The sequence below is a fragment of the Daucus carota genome, chromosome 5 (assembly GCF_001625215.2).
Source record: "Daucus carota subsp. sativus chromosome 5, DH1 v3.0, whole genome shotgun sequence".
NCBI lineage: Eukaryota > Viridiplantae > Streptophyta > Magnoliopsida > Apiales > Apiaceae > Daucus > Daucus carota.
The window spans coordinates 12,676,917-12,700,613 of NC_030385.2; the positions used below are offsets into that span (position 1 = coordinate 12,676,917).

Genomic DNA, 23,697 nt, shown 5'->3' on the forward strand with positions numbered 1-23,697 from the left:
CTAGCAAGTTCATGGGCGATCATATTCGCAGATTGTTTAACAAAAAACAAAGAAACTTTGTTATGAAGTCATTGCATCATGCGTCGACAATCCTCGATAATCAACCCAAAAGGTGATTCCATTGGAGATTTGCTTCTGATTGCTTGAACTACTACAAGACAATCAGACTCCAATATTACCTAGCGACCATTGAGTTAAATCTATCCAGCTCAATGCTTCTTTTATAGTCATGGCTTCAGCTAGTACTGGAGCAACCACCTGAGATTAGAATTTCGCCCTAGCTTCAACCAACAAGCCATCAGAATCCCTTGCAAACAGCCCTACGGCAAAACCACCACGGTCCCCAAAAACGGCTGCGTCAACAGACACCTTAACTATATTTGGTAACGGGTTCGCCCATACACAAGCTCCATCTCCTTCAACCTGAGGCCGGAGAAGAGCCATAGAACATCTACTCTAGGCTATCTTCCACTGTGTAAAGTTGTAAAGTACTGCTTCGCTGCAGCAACCATTATACTAACCGATGTTGATTTTTGATTCCATACAAGGTCATTCCGGCCTCTCCAGATGGCCCAACATAGAACAACAATCTCAGCATATTTCTCCCCACTTACTGAGTTAAAAAGACACACTAACCACTGTCTGAAGTCCACTGCTACATCCCATTGCATTCTTGGAAGTAAGAGATCCCAACATTGCCTGGCAAAAGAACAGGATGCTAAGCTGTGAATAATTGTTTCTTCATCATTATGACAAACTGGGCACATCCCTTGCACCAGAACTTGTTTGAACTGTAACTGCACTAATGTTGGGAGGCAACGTGATAAAGCACGTCATACAAGATTGAGAGCCTTGGGAGGGGCTTTTATACGCCATAAAATTTTCCATATCGGCTCATTGTCTGCTATACTCCAATCCTCTTTCTGCGCTTGCAGCAACTTATATTGTGCAAACTATTAAAAGAATTGATGTAACTCTAATAGGCTATACTTTTTTTCTTATTACAATTAGATATATAACAACCTATTGAATATATTAAAAATCAAATATAAAGTCACTTTTATCAACTCAAACTTACAATACACATATTTATTCATCAAAATGTAATTACATGTAAAACATATAATATGTGTGTAACATTCATGGGAACAACAGCGGATCCCCGCTAAGAATCCATGGCTGAATGGTTAAAGCGCCCAACTCATAATTGGCGAATTCGTAGGTTCGGAAAAAAAGGAAGGAGAAGGATCTTCTTCGATGGATCCCTCTTGTTCCTGTTTAGTAGCAGCATGTATAAGATCCGAAATAGGAGTAGGACCCTCCATGGCATCCGGTAACCATACATGAAGGGCCGATTGTGGGCAAGGAGGGATTCGAACCCCCGACAACGTGGTTCGTAGCCACGTGCTCTAATCCTCTGAGCTACAGGCCCCACCCCGTCTCCACTTGATCTGTTCCCGGGAGTACCCTCAAAAAAAGGAACCTTTCCTCTCCCCAGCTATTTCGGGTTAAGAAGATGTGATCAAGTCCTCATTTGAAACTAATATCATCACTATTTTTACTAAAAAACTGTAATATCACCTTATAAAAATGCAAATACAAAAAATATTAAAATAAATATTACTCCCTTCGTCCCAATTTATGTGAAATGGTTTGACTTTCACGGAGATTAAGAAAAAGGTAGTAAATGTAGTTGAAAAGTGGGTAAAGTGGTGGGACCCATCAATATTTAATAATAGATTTGAGATGGTGGAGGAAAGTAGTGGGTGTAATAGTGTTTATTTAATAAAAAAAGTATAAAATATAGAGGTAATGGGTGTAATAGTGAAAAGTAATGTTAAAAAATAGTAAGTATTGTAGGTTTATTTTTTTTTGGGACGTCCCAAAAAGGAACACATAAAATGGGACGGAGGGAGTATTAATTATAGACTAAATAATAAACAAATTATTAAATAATTTATAATGCATTACTATAATAGTATTCTTAATTAAAAAAAAATGCTCAAAATGCAATTATTAACGAATTGTGTAGACTTGCAAGATTACAAAGAATTGAGATTTGTTTATATTATAATTGTTGGGTTTGGACCTGCCTTGAAATTCTACACACTCGTGATTCCAGTAGCCCAGTGTATCACAACCCAGCCCAGAGCGTGGAAACCTGGCTGTAACTGTGACGTCACCTCTGGTCTTGGATAAACACCGTGACAGTAAGTAGTACAGTGTCGCAGGCACTGCTATAAATACAAACTATTGTATACAAGTACAACACTTTATTTTACGACTCAAATATTATATATTTATCGCCGGCGGCGGTCGGAGCGGTCAAGATGAAAGTGTTTGTGAAAACTTTGAAAGGCACTAACTTTGAGATCCAAGTCCAACCTGATAATACTGTACTCATCTCTCTCCCTCCCTCCCTCTCTCTCTCTCTCTCTCCCCCTCTCCCTTCTCTCTCTGTCCTTGTCTCTATCTCTCATATATATACTTGTAATCGAATTTGTGCTGTGTGATTCAGGGGATGTACTAGGGTTTTTTTTATTGAAATTGATTATTTATAAATTTTACTTGTTTAAATTACTGTTTTTGTTGTGTTTATTAGTGGCTTTGATTGTTGATAGGCTGTGCAATTAGTTTAATTCCATCGGTTATGAATTTAGTTACAATTGTGTATGTGGATCGCTTCTTTTTATATGCTGATTGTTGCGCAAGTTAACTGAATTGCAATATAAATTTCAAAGTGAGCAAGATACAGTTTTTATACCTATTCAGTACATAATCTCGGGAACAATAGAAGTTGTAAATAGTTTTGCAACGTGTTAATGTGAATGTTGATACATCTTTTTATATATATTCAGTAAAGTATTTCGAGAACTATAAAAGTTTTTGAGAGTTTGCAACGGTGTTAATGTGATTGAATGACTTGCCTGTTTATGAGTTATTGTGTGTGTGCTAGTGTTTATCTGTTTCTAAAATTTGTTTTTTTGTTTGTTGGCTCGTTGACGGCTAATTCGTTTATTCAGATATCCGAGGTGAAGAATATCATAGAGACAAAACAGGGTGCAAATGTTTACCCTGCTCTACAGCAGATACTTATCCATCAGGGAAAGGTACTTAAGGATACAACCACGCTAGAGGAGAACAATGTTGCTGAGAATAGTTTTATTGTTGTTATGCTATCGAAGGTAAATTATCACGTTGAGTGTGCCAAGGATTATTTCTTTTAGTATTATTTTATTTAATGGGAGAGAACCATTCATTCTGGAAATATGGAGTATTACTTTGTTTAATTGGAGAGAGACATTCATGCTGGAAGTATGGTAGTAATATGGGCGCAGACTTTTAAGGGGTTTGGGTGGGTTTAATAATGTGATAAGCTTTATCGCTTTTTAAGCAGACATCTTTTATATAGTATGTAAAGTAACAAAAGAAAATGTTGGTAAATCTTTATGTTTGTTGACTATTACAGGCTAAAAATCCATCAGGTGAGGCATCAACTACATCAGCTGCACCTGCAAGCACGGTGAGTGCAGAACCTTTTGTCGTGTAACCCTAATTAAGATCCTAAAAATACCAGAAGGGATGCTGAGTGGGTAACTTGTACAGAAACTTAAACGATTTGAAAATTAACTCTACTTAAATCCTTAAAAATAGAAGGGATTCCCAGTGTTTATATCAACTTGCTTCGAAACATAAATTCAGCAATTAACTGTTTTGACATATTATTTCTTTAATCAAAGGGTCATATATACGGAAATTTAGAACAACTGGTTTAATGTGATCTGTGTTATGCAATTGATTTGCGGTCATGCTTATTGTCTGCTTACTATTTGGAAGTTGGAACTTGTTTGTGGTGCTTTGGCAAATTAATATGTGGCTGCAAAACCGGCTACAACATGTTGATACACTAGGAATAGGGATGACGATGTTATAAGTGCTTATATTATGAAAATCTGTAATATCAATATAAATATAGTGTTATACTGTTACGTAATATCTTGAAAGATTTGTTTGTCAACATTATTCTAGTAACCTAGGGTTCTTTTTTTGTGTGTGTAAAATATGAATGTAGTGTGCTTATTTGCTCAACTTGTGGTGATAAATTATATTTCTTGCACCCGGATATATTACGATCTTTCTATGGTGATAAAACAGTGTGCACATTTAAGATGCATCCATTCTGTTTTAAAAGTGGGTCTTAGCTCATCTTAACCATTGTAGTGATGTAGGCAATAGCAACAACAGAACTCGAATTAAATATTAAAAAGTTGGTTTATAAAAAGTAAATAATAAGCAATCTGACTCCTACTTTGAGTTTCATGTGGTATTCGTGTTTGTTTCACATATTTGGGTTCGGCAAAATATATTGGATTTAGTAGGATGAATGTTTAAGTTTGGACGAATAATATAATTGTAATAAACTGATCATTTTGGTCAATTTTCTGGTTGCTTTGGTAATTTTTCGGTTTTGTCTCTATATTTGCCTTGTCACGAATTTTATCGGGATAGAGTTCTATTGGGGTCATGATATAGTCGCCTTAGATTTCGGTAGTATGGTACTGTGGCTGCATGATAGGAAGTATTTATCTGGGCAACCATTCATCAAACTGGACCAATATGGCCCCAACTGTTTCTGAAAACAAATAGGCATGATGTATCCTTTTCAGTTTCTTGTTTTCATCTTTCACGTATGTGTTCTTTTGAAGTGCTAACTGAGATCATTAATATGTAGGCTCAGGCAGTCAACCCTTCACCTTCTCCAGTACAGCCTGTAACATCATCTCAAGCACCTGCATCTACTGTTCAGATGTGAGTTACATAGACCTGTGTGCATTGTAATATTGAACATTCATTTAGAAAGATCTAATGTTCATTGTTCGTGTGCCAGCCCACAACCGGGATCCGAATCTACTCCGATTTCTGCTCCTGATACGTAAGTACAAATCCTTTCTTATCTAACTGCTCATAGTTTTAGCAATGGTCTTAATATCTAATATGCTGTAAGATGTTCCAAATGTTTATTACATGCTCCATAGAGTAGCAGTGGTGCAATTTCATTTGAACTTTTATGAGCATGTTGCCTCTTTTAATTGGTTAAGTTTGCTCCCTGACCGAAATGGCAAATTGTGATGCTAGTTCCACACAAAAGCATGTTCTTTAAGCATAAGTACCAATGTCTTACATGGTGGTCCATTTCTGCGACTAATTAGAGGGATAGTTGAAGACATTAAGATGTTATGTCATGTAATTCAATCTGATTGTTGCATAAACAGGGGCGCGCTAAAATCCGAACTTTCTCTCCCACTTAAATTAAAAAAAAGGTTTTTGACAATTGGATTGTTGTCAGTGTATTTCTCTCCTTGGTGATTTGTTTGTTTATTGGACTTGTTCCTACTTCCTATATCTAATTATATGTTGCTCCTGCTCTTATTTGACTCCTTTTTTCTCTTTTTTTTTTTCTTCTGATCTTGGCTGAAGCAGATCTGTGGCAGATGTATACGGTCATGCTGCATCAAATCTTGTGGCTGGAGGTAACCTAGAATCTACAATACAGCAAATTCTTGATATGGGTGGAGGGAGCTGGGATCGTGATACAGTTGTTCGTGCACTGCGTGCCGCGTTTAACAATCCTGAGAGAGCTGTTGAATACCTATATTCAGTGAGTTCTTCCTTGGTTCTCGTTGTGTTTCATTTTATGCTTTTTGGCGCACATCCTTTACTCGGTTTTTCAGAAGTTTTATCTATTTACCTTGTCACTTCATTTTATGGCAAAATTTTAGGCTTCAGGTGACAGTCAGAATTGCCAGTTCTGCTGTGTTGCCAGAATAACTAATAGAATTCAAACATCCCGAATAAATGGTATCATCCAGTATACCCGGTATCATATACCATCGATGCAATATTATTTGGTTCACCGATGTGCTTGGGAAGTATTTTGCATTTATTTTGTCATGTGTGCACATGTTTGCTCTAATCATAACCAACAGAAAGGATTTTGAGAGTTTATTCTATGAATAAATAAGATATATTGATCATGCCGTTGGATAAAGATTCTGAAAATTTAAGCTTGCCTCGTTTATTATAGGTGGAAATCCTTTGTCTCATGGAGAACGGGAATATGAATGGTGGAGCTTATAGGTGTTATAACTTTAAATGTGCTTAATCCTTGGTAGCTGCCTTGGCAGTATAAGGATATTTTCATGGTTACTGTGATAGAAATCGGACCTGATATATCCCTTTAAATACTGTAGATGAACCATAAAATTAGGACTTGGGAGGACTTCAAGTTGTTAATTGGAAGAACAATGGTATCTGTTACTATTATTATATGCGTTGCTAATCTTAATGTAGAATCATTCCTATGTTATAAGAAGCTACCGTTGTGTATTAGGATGATCTTGAGAATTGGGTGATGAAGGCACCAATATATATTCTATCTGCCAAGCTGTATTGTATCTGGCTATCTGCCAACCCAATACACAATAAGAAGGCATCTCTGAAATCTCACATACTAACATCCTAGGATTCAGGTTCTGCTTGTGGTTGTATGTTTAGGCTACTAGTTTTGTGCAGTTGTTTCCCTCTTCAACTTACTGCTTTGCCCGAGTCCTTGATTCTGGACATTACATATTTACGTCTCAGTCTTGCTGTTTATTGTTTTTCTCTCATTTTACTAAATTATGAAGTTTATTTTTTTAAGGGAATTCCCGAGCAAGTTTTAGCTCCCGTTGCAGCCCAAGAACCTACTGGAGGTCAAGCTATAAACCCTCCGTCGCAGGCACCACAAGCAACAGTACCCCCTGGTGGCCCTAATGCGGACCCTCTGAATCTTTTCCCACAGGTAGCGATTTGCTAATAGCTTTAGTTTTCTCCTCCCGCAATAATTGTTTAATGTTAGCACTTTTATATCCTGTGGACGCAAAGGGACTTCCAAATATGGGCGCAAACGCAAATGCGGGGAACTTGGACTTTCTACGCACCAATCCGCAGGTACATGCTTTTCTCTAAGGATTCTAGTAAAAAAATTTCAAATTTTGGATCCTAACTTTTGTAAATATGTTTTTTTTAAAACTTCAGTTTCAAGCCTTGCGAGGAATGGTTCAAGCAAATCCTCAAATACTGCAGGTATATATATATATATATATATATATATGCCATTATTTTTGTGGACCATCCATTTCCAATTTGCCAGTTACTTTGTCTAAGCTATCATGAGTGATGTTTTTTTTTTCTTTTGCAGCCTATGCTTCAGGAATTGGGAAAGCAAAATCCGAACCTGATGCGACTTATTCAGGAGCATCAGGCGGACTTTCTGCGTTTGATAAATGAAGGTGATGAAGGGGGGGAAGGGTAAGAAATATTTCTTATATATCTGATGCAAATTCTTTGTATTCTTCCCAAAATTGAGGGTAGGATTCAAAGTTAAACTAGTGCAAATCTTTTGTTTTTCAAAAGATGTGGACACGTTGATTCTGCCACTCCTTTTTCATTCTTTTCCATGTAATATCACTTCTTCGTGATTTCTAAGCTATACACTGAAATGGTTCGAATTTATCAGGAACGTACTGGGGGATCTGGGTGGAGCTGCTCCGCAAGCTATAGCTGTTACACCTGAAGAGCGAGAGGCAATTGAACGTGTAAGTAGAAATAACCTTGGGAATTTTATAGGTGAAACTTAACTGCCTCAAGGTTCCCATAATGAACATTTCACCAGCACACTACTTATAAATGAGATTTTGTTGGTACTACTATGGCTTAGACATAGTCGGACAGTTTCTTAATCGAGGCATCACTACAAATAGCTAAAAGTTCACTTAAATATAATATACTAATTTCACTGTACCCGTGTTTGGTATGAACATATTAAGGCTCCATAAGTATGCCCCCATTTCGATTGGTAGGTCATTAAAAATATTGGTTTACCAAATAGACGTTTTGTTACTCAATCAATAAAACCCAAAGTACAATGCGAGACCAAAGTGTATAGGAATGTTTCGAATCAGATTTGGTTTTTTCTTGTAATAATAGTTTGTGAATCCAGCAACACTGAGTAATTTTTTAGGTACCGTGACAATTCATTTTTTTTTCCTGCATATCATATTTACCAGAATTTTTCTTTTTTTTTTTACCTGGTTTCTAATTTGTCAACAAATAGAAGAAAAAAGTAACTGTTTGTTTGTAAACAGTTTTTCGACTACATATGCTAATAATATACAGTAACCTATAGCATACATATTGTCACAAAGTGTTTTCGTTGAGTGTGCAGGTTACATTTGTTTGTAGTGTATTATTCCCTTTAGGCCATGTTTGTTTGAAGGGATTATAATCCCTGGACTACTACCTTATTTGTTCCAAACGTAAGGGATCATAACCCCATTTCATATTTTGATCATCTTTCTAATTCATTTATATGGGATTATAATGTCTTGTGATAGAATGTATTATAATTCCATGGAAATGAATCAAAAAGATAAAATCTAACTCCATAAGAATCCTTAAAATTTAGAGATTTGGTGGTTATAATCCAGCAAAACAAACATGGCCTTAGAGTGTGTGTATAACTCGGTATGCATTTTGATCTAAATGTCAACTTTGTAGTGTAGTTCGATCTCAAGAAGTAATTTGATATTGAATGGTGTCTATTATGTTTACTTTTTCTGTGGTTTCGACAGCTTGAAGCAATGGGTTTCGATCGAGCTGTAGTATTGCAAGTATTCTTCGCATGTAACAGAGATGAGGAACTGGCTGCTAACTATCTTTTGGATCATGGTCATGAGTTTGATGATGACGTAGCTAACTGAAGAATTGTTCCTACATATAAAGTGACTTGGTTTTGTGCCCTTTTCAAGTGGGTCAGGTTTAAAAATTACAAAAATAGTATTTAGTCAGACCTTTGTAATTTGGATTTTGGATTACATTTGATTATGTTGGCCCGGATTATCAATACATATTTCTTCACTGGTGTGGCATCCTTTCCTTTTCCTTTCCCTTTTTTTAATCGGCTTCTAATGGCTTATTCTGGCAGTTGCTCTTGCTCCAGTAACGTTCATCAGTTTTTCATTAAAGGTCTCTTTCGATCTGTTATGTATTAAAACGTACAAGTGGTTTTTGCCTGATGGATATTATCAGCAGTTTTATAAATATCAGTCTATGCAGTCTCCAAACGCCCCGATTTGACCTTAAATGGTAAATTAGGTGTTTTTTTAAAAATCAGTCAAAATAGTTTCTAGGTGTTATTTTAAAAAATCAGTCAAAATTGTTTTGTAGGCGGTCAACATTCTGTCTCGTCTAGACGATCATTGATTTTTAAAATTTTAGCATTTTGTGTGTTGTAATTATATTATTAAAGGATTGCTACTTTGTTTGCAATTGATACTGGTGATTTTTATATTTCTGCAACTAGAGTTTTTAGAAGAATGCAGGGACATTTACGTAGCAGTGTAATATGAACCCGAATGAGATGCAATATGCACACTAGTACTCACTGTCACTGAAGTTTTTATTTTGTTTATTTTCGAAATAGTGTCGACTTTGAATCAATTCTGTCCCATGTTAATCTTATATTTTGTTTAAATTTCTAATCATCGGTGCTCGAATGATTAAAAAAAATGTCAAATGTTATGTTTTATCATCGTCGTCATCATCATAAAAATAATATTTAAATATGTACAATTAATGTTCCAATTAATTCCCGATTTATCAATAATCAGCTCGAAAATATTTTTACCGTCCTCGATGCCTAGCAATTTTTAGAACCCTAGTCATGAGTAATGAGTTTTGAACCAAATGCATTTTCAAAAACAGTATTATATTTGGATAGCAGTCCCTGCTAATTAGAATGGAGTATTTGAAGTATCATATATGTTGCTTCTCAAATTTATAGGTACCTAGTGAGTAATGACGAATTCATGAAACTAAAAACAAGTTTTGCGGAAACATGCATCATCAAACATTACCTTCGAATGAGATCACCGATAGTTTTTGAACAATTTTGAAAGGGGAGCTGCTTGCATTTAATCTTGAAAATTAATGTGCTATTATCACAGTAAAGCTACAGTAGATAGTAGTGCTACAAGTATAAGGTGTTTTATTTAACATTGCGAAGTAAGCTAAAAACTTCCTTGTAAACTTCCTTTACAAGTATAAGGTGTTTCTAGCATTTCTCAAATGCTAGAAACAGTCAAAACCAAGAATTACCCCAGGTGATCTGACCTACTTATCACAAATCAAGGGCAGTCGCACAAATCAAAGGAGAACTGTTCTTGTATAGCAATGATGTATCGTCCTTGAATAAAGTCTAAAAAATAACCTCATAGGCATCTAACTACTGGCTTCCGATAACTTCCAGCCAGTTTTAGTTTTGCCTTATTGGATCTTATGATCTCTTCTGACAAATTTCACCAAGTTTTACTCCTCTGGAACAATCTCTATGATTCTCTGCTATCATCTTAGTTGCGACCATGCAATCAGTCTCTTTATGAATTTTGACTAAGAAAGCTGTGGTTTGTGAGAAAAAGAGGTGACAGTTCTGCATTCATTCTGAGTTTAAGATGATGAATCCTGTAAAATAGTATTTGATTCTAAATTCAACCACACCATCGAATTTTGTGTGTGTTTAAATTATGAAGTTATATATGTAATATACTATTAGTTTTAACTAGTGGACTAGTTAATCCCAGACTCGATAACCACCAAGTTTTCCCTGGTAGATTTCTATTTCTCCATTTGGAATCCTTAAATCAAACAAGAGATGCTCCGAAAAATCAGCTGTACATTACAAATCCTTTCGATAATGTGGTTTTCATCTTGATTTCTTTCTTCTTTTCAAAAAAGTGGTTGCCATCAGGTTCATTGACCTAGATAATTATAAATCAATGTCACTACTCATTATTCAACTTAAAGCAAATCTCTTAAACCCTCATAAGTCACACCAACTCTTCACTGTATCCCATTCCCAGACTTTCCAAAGACCTGTCCTGAATCACCATCAGGACTACTGTATTCTTAACAAGAGGCATAGTCTGCGACCGCCCTCATCCTTGAAGGTATCCTGGTGCGCCTTCCCTTCCCTCATTCTTAAAAAAACAGCCCAATTAAGGGGAAAGATACAGCCTAATCAAGTAAGAGAAAAGATATTTGTTTACTTTTAGCAAGCAATATATTATGTTCCACAAAATTTAGTAGGAGTAACTCAAGCGATTCAGAGAGATATTACTATAAAATTACAACAAAGTTAGCTACGACAAACATAGCTCAAGCACGTAATTTACCAAAATGAAAGCAGCTTAAAGTAGATCACCCCCACTCTGTTGCCACAAGTTGATAATATCAGTGGCCTGATTGAGCAAAATAACCACCTCCTTTTGAGATATCCAAGGCTTTCGCTCTAGCATGACCTTAAGTTCTTCCCAAGCATCTTTCCTAGGCCAAAAATAGTAAGGACTTAAAGGAATAGAACCATGCCCCGGTATCACTTGATCAAGTGCAAGACCGATGTTCTTCTCCATCCATACAAATTTCAACACAAGCCTCGGTTTTTCCATCGGCTTCACCACCACCCCTAGCTTCTGTTTATCACATCACAAATTCAATATTTTGACAGGAAAATGTGCCTCAAGAGAATACCATTTATGCTCTTTTTCATTATTTTTTTTACTAAATGCACTTTATGCTCTTTGTAAATACATACATAAAACGAATTACTTAATTGATGCATTTGATTGACAGTAAACTGAATTAATCAAAGAGTAAAAAATTTTGAGTAACTGGTAAGGGAGGCGGGAGCGAGAGCAAGAGAGAGAGAGGGAGGAAGGGAGACAGAGAGGGAGAGGGAGAGAGAGGGGGGGAGGGAGAGGGAGAGAGGGAGAGAGAGAGAGAGAAGGGGGGGAGAGTGGGAGGGGGAGGGAGAGAGAGAGAGAGACCTTTGATTGAAGTGGAGTTGAGGAGTCAGAGTCATAATCGTCCGTGAAAGTTTCAACGGCGGCGGCAGCAGATGAAGCATAAAAATGTCTAATTTTATTGTTGTTATTACCAGAAATTGAATGGGGAAGAACCCTAATTAGAGGGTTCAAGTGAATAGAAGGTGAAGGATGAAGTTGACGACGAATTGGCAACAAATGATTATTACAGTAAGTGGTGCAAAAAGAAGAGGGTCCAGCTCCCGGTGACAACGTTGTTGAAGATAACATCTTCCTGCTGATTCTATGAGAACACAGACGGCCACTTCAGCTCTTTTATACCGGGTGTTGCTAAATGCAAATCAGTTTTGCTTAATGTAATTCGCACAAATTACTCTCATAACCTCTTAGTACAGTTAATCTATACTATACTATACTATATTATAATAAGCCAACATGGGTATAATTTGTAGTCCAAGATTTTAGTTATATTTTTTGGTTTGGTACTCTCCTTTTGGTACTACAAGTCTATAAATGTGGAGTCTATTAGTATTATAAACAGTTTCAAATACTAAAAACACTCCTAACAATACATTATTATATAATATTTCATTAAAAAATTATAATGATGTTATAAATAAAATTATAAATATACAATTTTGAATATCATTTTTTAACAAAAATCTTCATATAACTCTTTTTAACTTTAACGTGTTCAATTTTAATATAACCATTACATAACTCCTTATAACTCTAATTTTAAAAGTTATTGTTGTCAAAAAAAATCAAAATTACAAAATTACGTTGAAATTCGATTGATTAGATTACTGAATCTTTCAAATGTATTACATCTATGTTCGAAAAGATTAGAATTTTTTATTTTTAAATCTACGTGTACTAAATTCAGTTTAAATGTACTATATATATATTTATTAGGGTTTGTCCATTTTTAAGTAATCGGGAGAAAATATAGTCAGTTGAATAATATAATTTAATTAAAATTCAATCCACCAATACTAAAATACTAATAAAACAATGTTAAAATTTAAATTATAAATAATAAATTACGAATTATATAACCGCCCGTGCTTCGCACGGGTTAAAGGCTAGTATGTATTAAATATAGAATGTGAGTGTGATGCATTAAAGGCGCTTAGATGATTACGAGGAGCATTGGCATTTAGTGTTTTCCTATGTTTAGGTTATTATTCAGAAGAAATACTTTAATTTATTAATAATTTTATCATATTCTACTTATTATATAAATTCACTAAAATTGTCTTTGGTTAAAATTTTAAATTCAATTCTTGAATATATATCAAATTTTAAATTGACATCACACAATTAGTAATTATTGAAAAAATATTTTATTTTCGTCAATGTTTTCAGTATAATTAATATATCATCGTGTTTAGTGAAAATGTATTTTTTTAAAAATAAGTGAAATCAATTTATCTTGAACTCCTTTTATCGTAGTATATATATTGTTCTTATTTTATAAAAAAATAATATTTTATTTGTCTCTCGTATAGATTGTTTATATGTATTTTAAGTCGAATAAAAAAGACAGCGCCATAAATAATTTTTTCAATTTTATTCCTTTAAATAATAATTTGAAGTAAAAGTTAGTGGAGCAATTAGTCTTTATTTTAAAATACATGTTGAAAAAAGAAAATGATAACTATAAGCACATGAGTTAAACAAAAAAATAGAAAATATTATATACAAATCATGCTTTTGATATCTAGTTACTCGATACTGAATAATTATTATTTTATATAAATAAATAAATTTAAGCAAATATTACAAAGTGCTGATGCATGCTTAAATTTTACTACTAAATATGATAGTCAAAAATTATACTCTCTGGATATATTAGTGTCTTGACTTTTTTACATTCACTTTTAAGAGTTTTGACCGCATATTTAAAATTATATATTTTTTTAAATTTTTTTTATGAATAAAAATATTAAAAATTGAAAATGATAATTTCATGTGTGCAGTCAAAACTCTTAAAAGTGTCAAGCCCCTATTAAATTTAACCCTAAGGAGTATATACTAATTTTCAGCGTAGCAAGTAAATATAATCACAATATGTCCTCTCAAATATAAATAAACATACAAATAAAATACTTAATAAAACTTATTTCTTATAATTTTTATTTGTCATTTTGAGTTTGAGCATGTAATTTCAGATATTCTAAATGCAGGACACAATTAGTTAGTTTGTATTAACTTTTTGTGATTAAAATTTAGATTATATATTTTTATTTATAAAAGAAAAATTATAATTATAATTTTGACTATCCTTTCGAAATACTTAAAAATGTGGGTTTAAAATCAAAATTCTTTTAGAAAATGTTAAAAAAAATTAATCACAGAGTAATATATTCATGTTATTTAATCATGATATGTTGGTTTACATATAAAATTAAGAAACGGTTACACATTGCACGAGTAAATGAGTAAATTCTAACCAGTGTTGATGAGCTGTAAGACTCCAACAAACTAGACATTCAATGTGCACCTAAAACAACAAGAAGGACAGTAGAGTAATTTCGGTGAATTGCATCAAGCAAAATTGATTTGCATTTAGCAACCATGTTTCCGATAGTATAAATCATAACTGAATTTGAGATTAAGAACCGTCGACAATTTATTATAAATTAACCCACATGGAACAAATTTCCTCTATTTTTGTTTTTGATTATTTATTAAATCTAAAAAACAAAGTTTCATGTGGTCCACATATTTACTGTACTGTAATACCGTAGACCACGTATGTTCTGCAACTATAGAATGACATAAAAACATTACAAAATGTGTTATTTTGCAAATCATGTTCTATAAAAATCATTATTTTGTTAAAAATTTTGACAATCCTAAACATTCGACAAGTTAAATAGTGAAAAACACATTATTCTGCAAAACATGTTAAGTTTGCAGAACATATTTACATATTATAGAACATATGTGTTCTATTTGTCGAACATAAATGATTTTCAATATTTTTCATGAAATAGTGATATTTATGGAATGTATTTCACGAAATAACAAGTTTCATACATTTTGCAATATTTTTACGTCATTCTATAGTTTCAGAACATACGTGGTCTACGGTACCACAGTAAATATGTGAACTACATGGAACTTAACTCATATAAATCATCAATAATTAATATTTTGAATAATTCATAATTTCGACACAGATGGATGATATCATCTAATAAATAAAAATTATAATTTTTAAATAAAAGAGTCTATTTACACGATTGATAGATTTGATTAAAATTATATTATATAAAGGTCGCAAGAGAATCCATCCTTAAAATAGAACCTGAAACCATTAAAATTTAGTGGTATAATCTTAAATTTTCTATAGATTTTCAGAATCTAAATCTAAATGCATGATTTTTACATCCTTATATGTGCTCAAAAATAATTTAAAATATAATACATAAGCATTACGTCTTTGCATGTGCAGTTTTAGTGTAGAATCCTAATTAATACTTTGAGAGTTTCAAAAGGTTATTAGGCTAAAGATTCTGAAATGAACATCATCCTATAACATATTTTTGAGTTGCATATTATGGAAATTATGTATTTGGAAGTTACATGCTTGTGTAATTATTACATTAATTATATTAATACATTAAATATAATAAAAAGTGTGACATTAATTATAATAATAACATTAAATATAATAAATGGTAAATGAACAAATATAATTTGGGAGTGTAGATGGTATATAAAATAGCCTATTGTGGGTATTATCCAAAAAGAAGCAGCATTCTAAAGAGAGATTAGCTTCTTCTATACATCATCCGAACTCCAAATATTAAAAATATCCAAATACTAAGCTTACAACAATTTGCATCCAGTGTTTCTCATTTCCATCAACTGTTATGTACTTGATTTACACAAACTTGACCACTTCTGTCTAAGATACAAACTTCAGAGCAATCTAATAATATGTTTTTAGGGGAAAAAAACAGGCTCACATATTGACAGTACCCTTTGTACAAAATGGACTTTCTACTGCCAAGCATTTTCCGGGAGTAAAAAATCTATAGCCACAACAAATTATATACACTGCTAGTTCAGCCTCAAAGTAAAGGAAAAGGTGCAAACACAACCTTCTCGAGTTCTCTTGGTTGGTCGTGAGTAGCCAAGCAGGTATAGTACATTGGTCTTCGGAGGTTGCCAATGCCTTAATTGTTGGACCAGCTGAAATAGACCATGTATCAGCCATGTTGCCATAATAGCATATGAATAAATAACAACCAGCAGCACAATGCATAAACACGTCAAAACACTATTGCCGTGACCACTGACTAGGTGTTAACACTTTTACGCTGTCATCCTAGCTTTTCCGATAATCCAGCAACAATGCTGCTCTAATCTAGTCGTCTGTTGTATTCTTTCCTTCAACTTCATCCTCCATATTCACTTCAACTTCTTTCCTCTGATCTGGTTTCTCCACTGCAGATGAAGTTTCCCTATCCTCCTGAAATTCGGTGTCTTCGGTAGTAACATCTGGAATAGGTATATCATTTGGTTCTTCTACTTCTGTGCTTGGATCTACTTCATTCGCAGATGCTGGAAAAGACTGAAAAGTATCCCAGTCGTCATCTTCCTCTTCCTCACTACTGTTTTCATGTTCAATAGGGGGCGATGAAGCAACCTTTTTCTCTTTACTTGATTCTGCTTGTGGGGGTAACTTAATCACCAAAAGTGGTGTAGGTGATTTTGTTTGTGTTGTTTTCTGATCTTGCATCACAGAAGCACGGATTACGCCCTGAAAAAACACAAACATCTCAGATTAGAAAAATTCTTCGAGTAAAAACAAAAGAATTGCAGGCTTGTAATAATTACATTCGAACAAATAATGTCAGGTTAGATACAGGTCAGTTATTTGATTACTAACCTATATGCAAACTAACTGGAATCATCACCACACAGATCATATATAATGCACTAAACTTTTAGAGCAAAATTTACTATCTCATCACTTGTTGACATCAGAACAAGTAGCTGTGACATTGTGTTACTGTGTATATATATGTCAAAATGCTATATCGAAGTCTACCGACAGAACGCCAAGTGGATGAAAATAGGTATTTAATTGGTTGGTTTTGGTGATATGGATCTCACAGATTCCAAACAGCTCTTTACTCAAATATTTCGTGTTTGACAATTTAGGCTTATATGCCTTTGAAACGAGTATCTGTTCTAATACTTCTCAGGGTGAGCAAGAGTCGAACCCGGGGCTATCTTCAGTAATGTTATAGTAAGCTCATTTAACGAAAATAAGTGCATATAACCAAATAAAACTCCACCACTGTAGAAGTAGTGGTAATACCCAAGTCCCAACAAATCGAAACGCACCTGCAGCATCTCTCTTCGCCCAGCAGGCATTGCTAGCAAAACATCTTTAAAATAAGCAGCAGATTTAGGAATTTGTGCAAGTTGAGACACAAGTCGTACTGCCGTATTCCTCAACTCCTTGACTTCCTGCACCATATACATGTTAATAAATAAGAAGATAAAATACTTGCAACTTGGAAGATGTTTTAAGCTCAATTTTGAATATCCACAATAACCTGGGACATTTCTTTTTCTGTTGTCGAGAAAACAAGTACAACAACTTCCAATAGCAAGTGCATAAGACCCTTTTGACATTCAGTACTGTTTGACAACGTCTGGAGAAGCATTAAGATTTTCAAACACTCCCCAGTTACAATAACTGCTTCCATGTTTATGGGTTTCTGTATCAGGAGAATGAGACGGATTATTAGAAGTGACAAATATGGAAGTTTCCAGAGATAAGACAAAGAATCATACCACTAAATTCTGCTGAACTATAGTAATAACATCTTTAAGTATCTCACTAATGAAAAAAATCAGAAAACAGCTCCTTCCACCATGAGTTCCACGAAGTAAAATGCCGCGTAACACTTGCAACCCAACCGACTTTACCTGCCAACACAAAGTTTTGCATGATACTATATATGTTTGCAAGATCATGGCTTCGAAGATATAATTTGCTTAGTTTATTACCTGTATTTCTTGATCAGCAAGACTAGCTTGGATACATCGAGTGCAATTACTTAAAACAGTAAATAGCATTGGCTTGGTTTCTACGTTGTCCCCAAAGGATTCAATTTCATATGCCAGCTTAGCAAATGAAGCCATTTGCTCTAGAAATAGTGCAAGTTTCATTTGCAGCAGCTTGCATGAGTTAGACTTCTTATTGTCCACTAGATGTATGCTCTTGATGCAATCCTTGGTTAGACTGATAAACAAATCAATGCAAGCTCCGATTATTGTTCGTAACACGAAAATACCATCTTCACCAAGCTTAGACTTGTCTGCGAAAATAGAACAAATGGTATTGATGCCTTTTATCCTTCTAAACATAAATCACTGTTTATCACAGCACGATACATTAGTATCGAAGAAGTATTATAGATGTAACTTTATATATTCTTTTATTATAGACGTGCCAAAAAGATTTTCATAGTAACTATGCCGGGGCTTTAAAGGTTACATCCAAGAAAGTAGAGAAGAAATTAAGTTATTTTATTACATACAGACAACAATATATCTTTATTTCAGTAGCTGCACACAATATCTTTACTACCTGTATTTTTCAACCTACACAATATATATACCAAACCCAGCATTTCTCCATGCTGATATGACCAAATGCTCTTAAGTTATAAATAAGGACTGGTAACAAGTTATATACTTCAAAGTAACAGAGTACCTTCCACCACATGACATTTGCTGACAACGTTTAAAGAGAGCAAGATAATATTCTTACATCAACATTAACTTTAATAAAGCGGCAAATGTAAAGACTTTGGCAGATGAAATGTTACAAATGTAGACAAAGTACTAAGGGAACTGACAGAAAAACTTTTACCCTTGATTATCAAAACTCTGCATAAGAATCATAGGATCATTAGAAAAGTTATATTTCTCACCGTCAACGTGATTTTTTATTAAGTGACTTATAGACTGAACAAAATCATTGGCTTTAGCAAAACATGATTCAGTTGAAGCTCCTTCACTGCATTTGTAGCCCATCGAAATATATGCCAACATCAACTGAAATTGCTTCTGCAGGAATATGCATTTTATCCATCATGAGAAAGATAATATTTGTAGCAGAAAAAAAGACAGGTGAATAAGTTGCACAGATTTTCTAAATAATCATGTCGTCAAGCTACTTAAATGACAAAAATTACTGCATAAAATAATAATGCATGTAATATAACAATAGTCCACCTTAAGTTCAGAGCGTCCCAAAATTTCCTTTGCAGCAGTTAGAGACACAGAAATTAAATCCTCGCAACCAGGAAGACATTGAGAACTTGCATTAGCACTGCAGAAAAAACAGTGCAGCAAAGTATCAGCTCCTGTTGCAATTAAAAAGTATAAAAGTCCAACAAGGCAATAATTATTCATACCTTCTCAAGAATTTGAACAGGAAAGCTAAACATAGTTCTGCTGCCAAATATGCAAATTTATCTGCTTCAAGGAATTCCTTAGGGCAGTTCTGCACAATCTGCATAGGAGGATGCTAGTTTACTTACTAGTGCTTGTTCTTACTTGTTAGAATGTGCAGCCAACAAAGTCATTCAACAGCCCACCGACCCACAAACACTTGCACAAACAAAAGTACACACAAGAAACAATAACTTCTCAACCAATCAGAGCATAGTGTGCACAGAGCAAGATGTGCAAGTATGAAGTTGGACTCTTAAACAATTTTAACAATGTGCACTTGAGAGTACTACATGAATCGTTCTTTTATTTTAGTATGGAATCTTACTGCTGCTCGAATTTCTTCATTTATTTTTTTACAATAAATTGGATTCAGCCCAGACCAGTCAGTTTGGGTAGAAAGAGGCAGTACTAACGTGCTTGCATCAAAGAAACTTCATCAAGTTACAACGTCAATGGTAAATATGCAGTAATTCAATATTTAAAGGGAAATAATTATGTCAAATTTTGGCCTATAAAAACCATAATATTGAAACTAAAAATGCAAAATTGACCAATAGCGTAGCGATATAAACCAACAATGGAGGATATGTGATGATCTATAACTTTTCATATGGTTGGAGGGAACAAAATGTGTACCATTATATAAGTATAAATCAGCAATTTCCATTAGTTCCACCATTCCAATCATATAAATTAAAACTGGAAAAGCCAACCAAATAGGTGTGTATATTCATTGAATGAGACAATTAAAAGTAGGATCATAGGGAAGTCAAAAGACAAACAGATCACAATTGGGGAAAAGAAAACTACACAGTAAAAACCAATTCCAACATACTATCACTAAAATCTCCACAGATCTGCTGGATGTTCTTTTGTTATCATCATCAAATTGTTTGTACCAGCAAAATTATCATTAGTCTATTTAAATAACAAAAAATTGAAAATACTTGCAGAAATTTACCTTTGACAGAACAGAGATCGCAAGACTATCCCATGTATCCTCCATGAAAGTGGAGTAGAAGAACACCTGCAAACATTGTATATGGATAATACAAACAGTTCACAAACTGCCAAAGAATGGAAAGTAACTGTAATGATGATAATTCAAATTTGCAGTAAGGTCACTAATGCAGACTTGCCTCCTAACCAGGTATTACAATCATTATCAACATAGATAAATTTTACAGGTGTAATATGATTTATTTTCTGATGCTTCCTATTTATAATACTTATATATCTGAAAGAAACATCAGTTAAAATGGGTATTTGCGTGCAGTGGGAAATAATACCTAAAACCTATGCCTTTTTGTTGATAACTGGCAGTAAAGGCCTTCAGCTAGTACTCCATTCCATTATTAAGAGACAACATTTGAGCAATCACAAGTAAATGTAAAAGTACTCGCAGTACATAGACTTTTGAAAAGAAACTTGTATACTTGGCACCACCTAGGAAATTAATATATTTATATAATCAGAAGATGTTCGAATGTTGAACAATGCACATTGCAGACAGCCAGAGCACTTGACATTGCTTCAAAAACCCACTCATATTTATTGTCTAACATTTTGACCAGAACATCACTATTTTTTTTAATGGAGGTACGGATATTAGAAAAAACAATCTGACAACAGTCTTGCACGTGTTTTTTTATCCGACCACTGAAAATGAAGGCTTGTCCTATCTGTAAATTCTTATTCTTATGTAACTAAAGTCAACTATTCACTCATATTAAACATATTAGGAAGTCTCGACCATGTAAGGATACATAAGTTCAGGCTTAAAAGAGTATCACCTGAAGAAGTTCATTACAGATATCCATTGTGAGAAACTTGTTACTGAAGAACCTTTCGGTTGAGAGAAACTGGAATACTGGTAACACAATCTCGTATAACTTCAAAGCTGTAAGTGTATCTTCCGCTAAAGAATGTTTGCCACTTTTAGATTTAACGGAACCCACAGGTATTATATTTTTATCAAGTTTGTCCCTCCCCTGAAAGAGAACAAGTAGAGCAAACCCCCACAGGAATTGATAATCTTTCAAATCCAGTTCAACCATGCTATATCCAGAGTATAAGTCACTTTTGGATGTATCTTCTTTGCTAATGGAAGATCCATTCTCACTAGAATTCACAGGAACTGCATCAAGAGAAACTGCCTGCAAGATTACTGGCCAGGCTTCCTCCAAACACTGCTCCAACTTGGAGGAGACCAAGGATGATTGGATTCCATCAAGAAAAGGTTTCCACTGTATAGACAGTGCAAAACACTAGTAAGAATGGGTAAAAAACTTCAACAGGTTAATACTTGACTTCATGTTAGCTACAGAATTACAAATACAAGTTTCCTGTATTGCGCTTACTTCACTTTTAGTTTGCAGGCGGAAGCATACATAACTGTAGTCCTGTAAGGTACGTATCCAATACTTCCCCAGTAAACTTGAACTTTTTGCAAATAATGGTAAGAGTGCTAGTTGCTCATCCGGGATCTCGCTACGCTGTCTCCTCAAGAATGCATAGGTATAACATTTTAGAGAAGCATGCGCAGTGAGAAGTCTTATCTTGATCTACAAAGCAGGAAAATAAAGTAAACAAACAATGGTTATTAACAATTCTTCCCTTGAAGTATGTCTATTTGTACAAAAGAACCCTGAAAGTTAAAAAACTTCTCACACTACAATTTTTATTAGTCCTTTGTACAATCCTACCCTTTTTAATCTTGTACCCATTAAACCTTTGCCAGAAGTACTAACTTAAGAAAAATTTATGGATAAAACTGGGAAAAAAATCAGTTTTCTGGCAGAGTCCAACCGGAATTTACGGATTCGCTAAGGGCAAGATTAGAATAAACTTCAAAAGAAGGTTCAGGTACACAGAACAAACTTAAGGGCCAAGAGGGACGAATATTTTCTTTGAGGTTTTACGAGTTTAAAAGGTCACAAGTCGAATTTTTCTAATTAATAAATAAAACAAATAGCTTATATTATTGTATAGTAAAAACTAAAACGGAAAGACCAGCAAAAATACCAACAAAAGTCTTTTCCAGATTAAATCAATAACAGGTGAGTGCATGGTTGTTAATCGTTGACCAGTAAACCAATAATCGCCAGACAAATTGGAGGCAAATTGCCATCGACATGGAATTCAGAGGCAGTTCGGACTTTGGTCAAATGGGTAATATTTATATATGTGTTTTTTTTTTTTTGTGTGTGTGTGTGTGTGTGTGTGTGTATAATATACTGTGACCTTTAAAAACACCAAGCCCTAGTAAGTTATCGTCAAGTTCATAATTTAGTAATAAATTTGTTAGTTGGAATAATTATGTATATTAATTTTTATGTGGTACATGTGTTTAAGTATATATATAGGACTTGAGGACTTATATTCATATTATTTTAAGACTTTGTTAGAGTTATTATTATGGAGTTTCAGACTTTAGTATCCAATATGATTTTTGGTTATTATAATAGGACTTTCGAATTTTAGACTATGGTATGAATTTAGACTATGGTATGAATTTAGACTTGTTAAAATTATGGAGTTATTATTATGGAGTTATTATAATAGGACTTTCGAATTTTAGAAACTACCATGTCGCTATTTTCCAACCCGTTTGTAATTTACACTATATTTCCGGAACTAGTCTTAGATACCATTCATAGGCGCACAAGTGTGCAACTTTAGATGCCTATTAAAGCCGAGTGATTACGAAACTTCAAATCCCGACCACTAGGATCTGGGAAGTGTGGCAAAAGAAAAGGAGAATAAGATGTTGGTCACTTGCAAACTATGGTTGTAGAGTAAGACTGTGGTATTCATAAGATTTATGTTTCTGTTCAAATTTTGATTTTTTTTCCTAAAATATAAACTTTAGGTTGAATTTGATTTTGCAAATATTTTAAAAATTGAGAAACAATGCTTTATAAAGCCAACCCATAGAAATTTAAGATTAATCTGTCGATCTGTGTAACACATCCCGTTTAATTTTGAGAATATGAATGAAGACTTGTGGGCTTTGTGCTACGTAATTTGTTTGCATTATAATGAGACCCGTGGATCGGCCCAAATACTGAATGGCGAAAACGTTTAATAGTATAAAATAGATATGTCGTATAGTTAGAACTTGATCCTGAATTGGAACTTGAAACAAATGATAATCTTAGATTGTTGTTTAATCAACAATCCATATTTATTGGTCCTGGTGTACTGGTACATATCAGACAATGTGTTTGGTTATATTGCAAGACACTTTTTTATATATTATAAACTATGATGTGCTTCTACAACA

The 23,697-nt window shown here is 34.0% G+C and overlaps 4 protein-coding genes and 1 non-coding gene across 6 annotated transcripts in view; 1 reads left to right on the plus strand and 4 right to left on the minus strand.

The window, feature by feature from the left end:
* Positions 1 to 264: 264 nt before the first annotated feature.
* Positions 265 to 767, minus strand: LOC135152736 (uncharacterized). The gene is made up of 2 exons (XM_064093824.1): positions 522 to 767; positions 265 to 423 (listed from the first exon to the last, which is right to left on the minus strand). Exons 1-2 carry the CDS (start codon positions 765 to 767, stop codon positions 265 to 267), a joined length of 405 nt encoding a protein of 134 aa, XP_063949894.1.
* A 591-nt stretch (positions 768 to 1,358) lies between these two features.
* TRNAR-ACG (transfer RNA arginine (anticodon ACG)) lies at positions 1,359 to 1,432 on the minus strand. The gene has a single exon. It is a non-coding gene; the product is annotated as a tRNA-Arg (tRNA).
* Positions 1,433 to 2,138: 706 nt separating this feature from the next.
* Positions 2,139 to 8,969, plus strand: LOC108223792 (ubiquitin receptor RAD23d). Its single transcript, XM_017398213.2, has 12 exons — positions 2,139 to 2,396; positions 3,024 to 3,185; positions 3,470 to 3,523; positions 4,733 to 4,809; positions 4,889 to 4,933; positions 5,482 to 5,659; positions 6,701 to 6,841; positions 6,925 to 6,990; positions 7,078 to 7,125; positions 7,241 to 7,350; positions 7,559 to 7,637; positions 8,673 to 8,969. The coding sequence occupies exons 1-12, from the start codon at positions 2,331 to 2,333 to the stop codon at positions 8,799 to 8,801; spliced, it is 1,155 nt and encodes a 384-aa protein (XP_017253702.1). The 5' UTR covers positions 2,139 to 2,330; the 3' UTR covers positions 8,802 to 8,969.
* Positions 8,970 to 11,285: 2,316 nt separating this feature from the next.
* Positions 11,286 to 12,188, minus strand: LOC108220794 (small ribosomal subunit protein cS23). Its single transcript, XM_017394655.2, has 2 exons — positions 11,922 to 12,188; positions 11,286 to 11,567 (listed from the first exon to the last, which is right to left on the minus strand). The coding sequence occupies exons 1-2, from the start codon at positions 12,186 to 12,188 to the stop codon at positions 11,286 to 11,288; spliced, it is 549 nt and encodes a 182-aa protein (XP_017250144.1).
* A 3,451-nt stretch (positions 12,189 to 15,639) lies between these two features.
* The window catches only part of LOC108222790 (protein SWEETIE), a 42,256-nt gene continuing 34,198 nt past the window's right edge, over positions 15,640 to 23,697 (minus strand). The window contains exons 38-48 of one of the 2 annotated variants that reach the window (XM_017396704.2): positions 21,773 to 21,976; positions 21,206 to 21,658; positions 20,374 to 20,439; positions 19,373 to 19,470; positions 19,191 to 19,287; positions 18,887 to 19,022; positions 17,958 to 18,268; positions 17,742 to 17,876; positions 17,501 to 17,665; positions 17,286 to 17,411; positions 15,640 to 16,695 (exon numbers count right to left, since the gene is read on the minus strand). In XM_017396704.2, the coding sequence (XP_017252193.1) occupies positions 16,300 to 16,695; positions 17,286 to 17,411; positions 17,501 to 17,665; positions 17,742 to 17,876; positions 17,958 to 18,268; positions 18,887 to 19,022; positions 19,191 to 19,287; positions 19,373 to 19,470; positions 20,374 to 20,439; positions 21,206 to 21,658; positions 21,773 to 21,976 (2,187 nt within the window). In that variant the 3' untranslated portion in view covers positions 15,640 to 16,299. Of the gene's footprint in view, positions 16,696 to 17,285; positions 17,412 to 17,500; positions 17,666 to 17,741; positions 17,877 to 17,957; positions 18,269 to 18,886; positions 19,023 to 19,190; positions 19,288 to 19,372; positions 19,471 to 19,500; positions 19,569 to 20,373; positions 20,440 to 21,205; positions 21,659 to 21,772; positions 21,977 to 23,697 lie in introns of those variants that run through there. The other variant, XM_064093473.1, reaches the window with a different exon arrangement.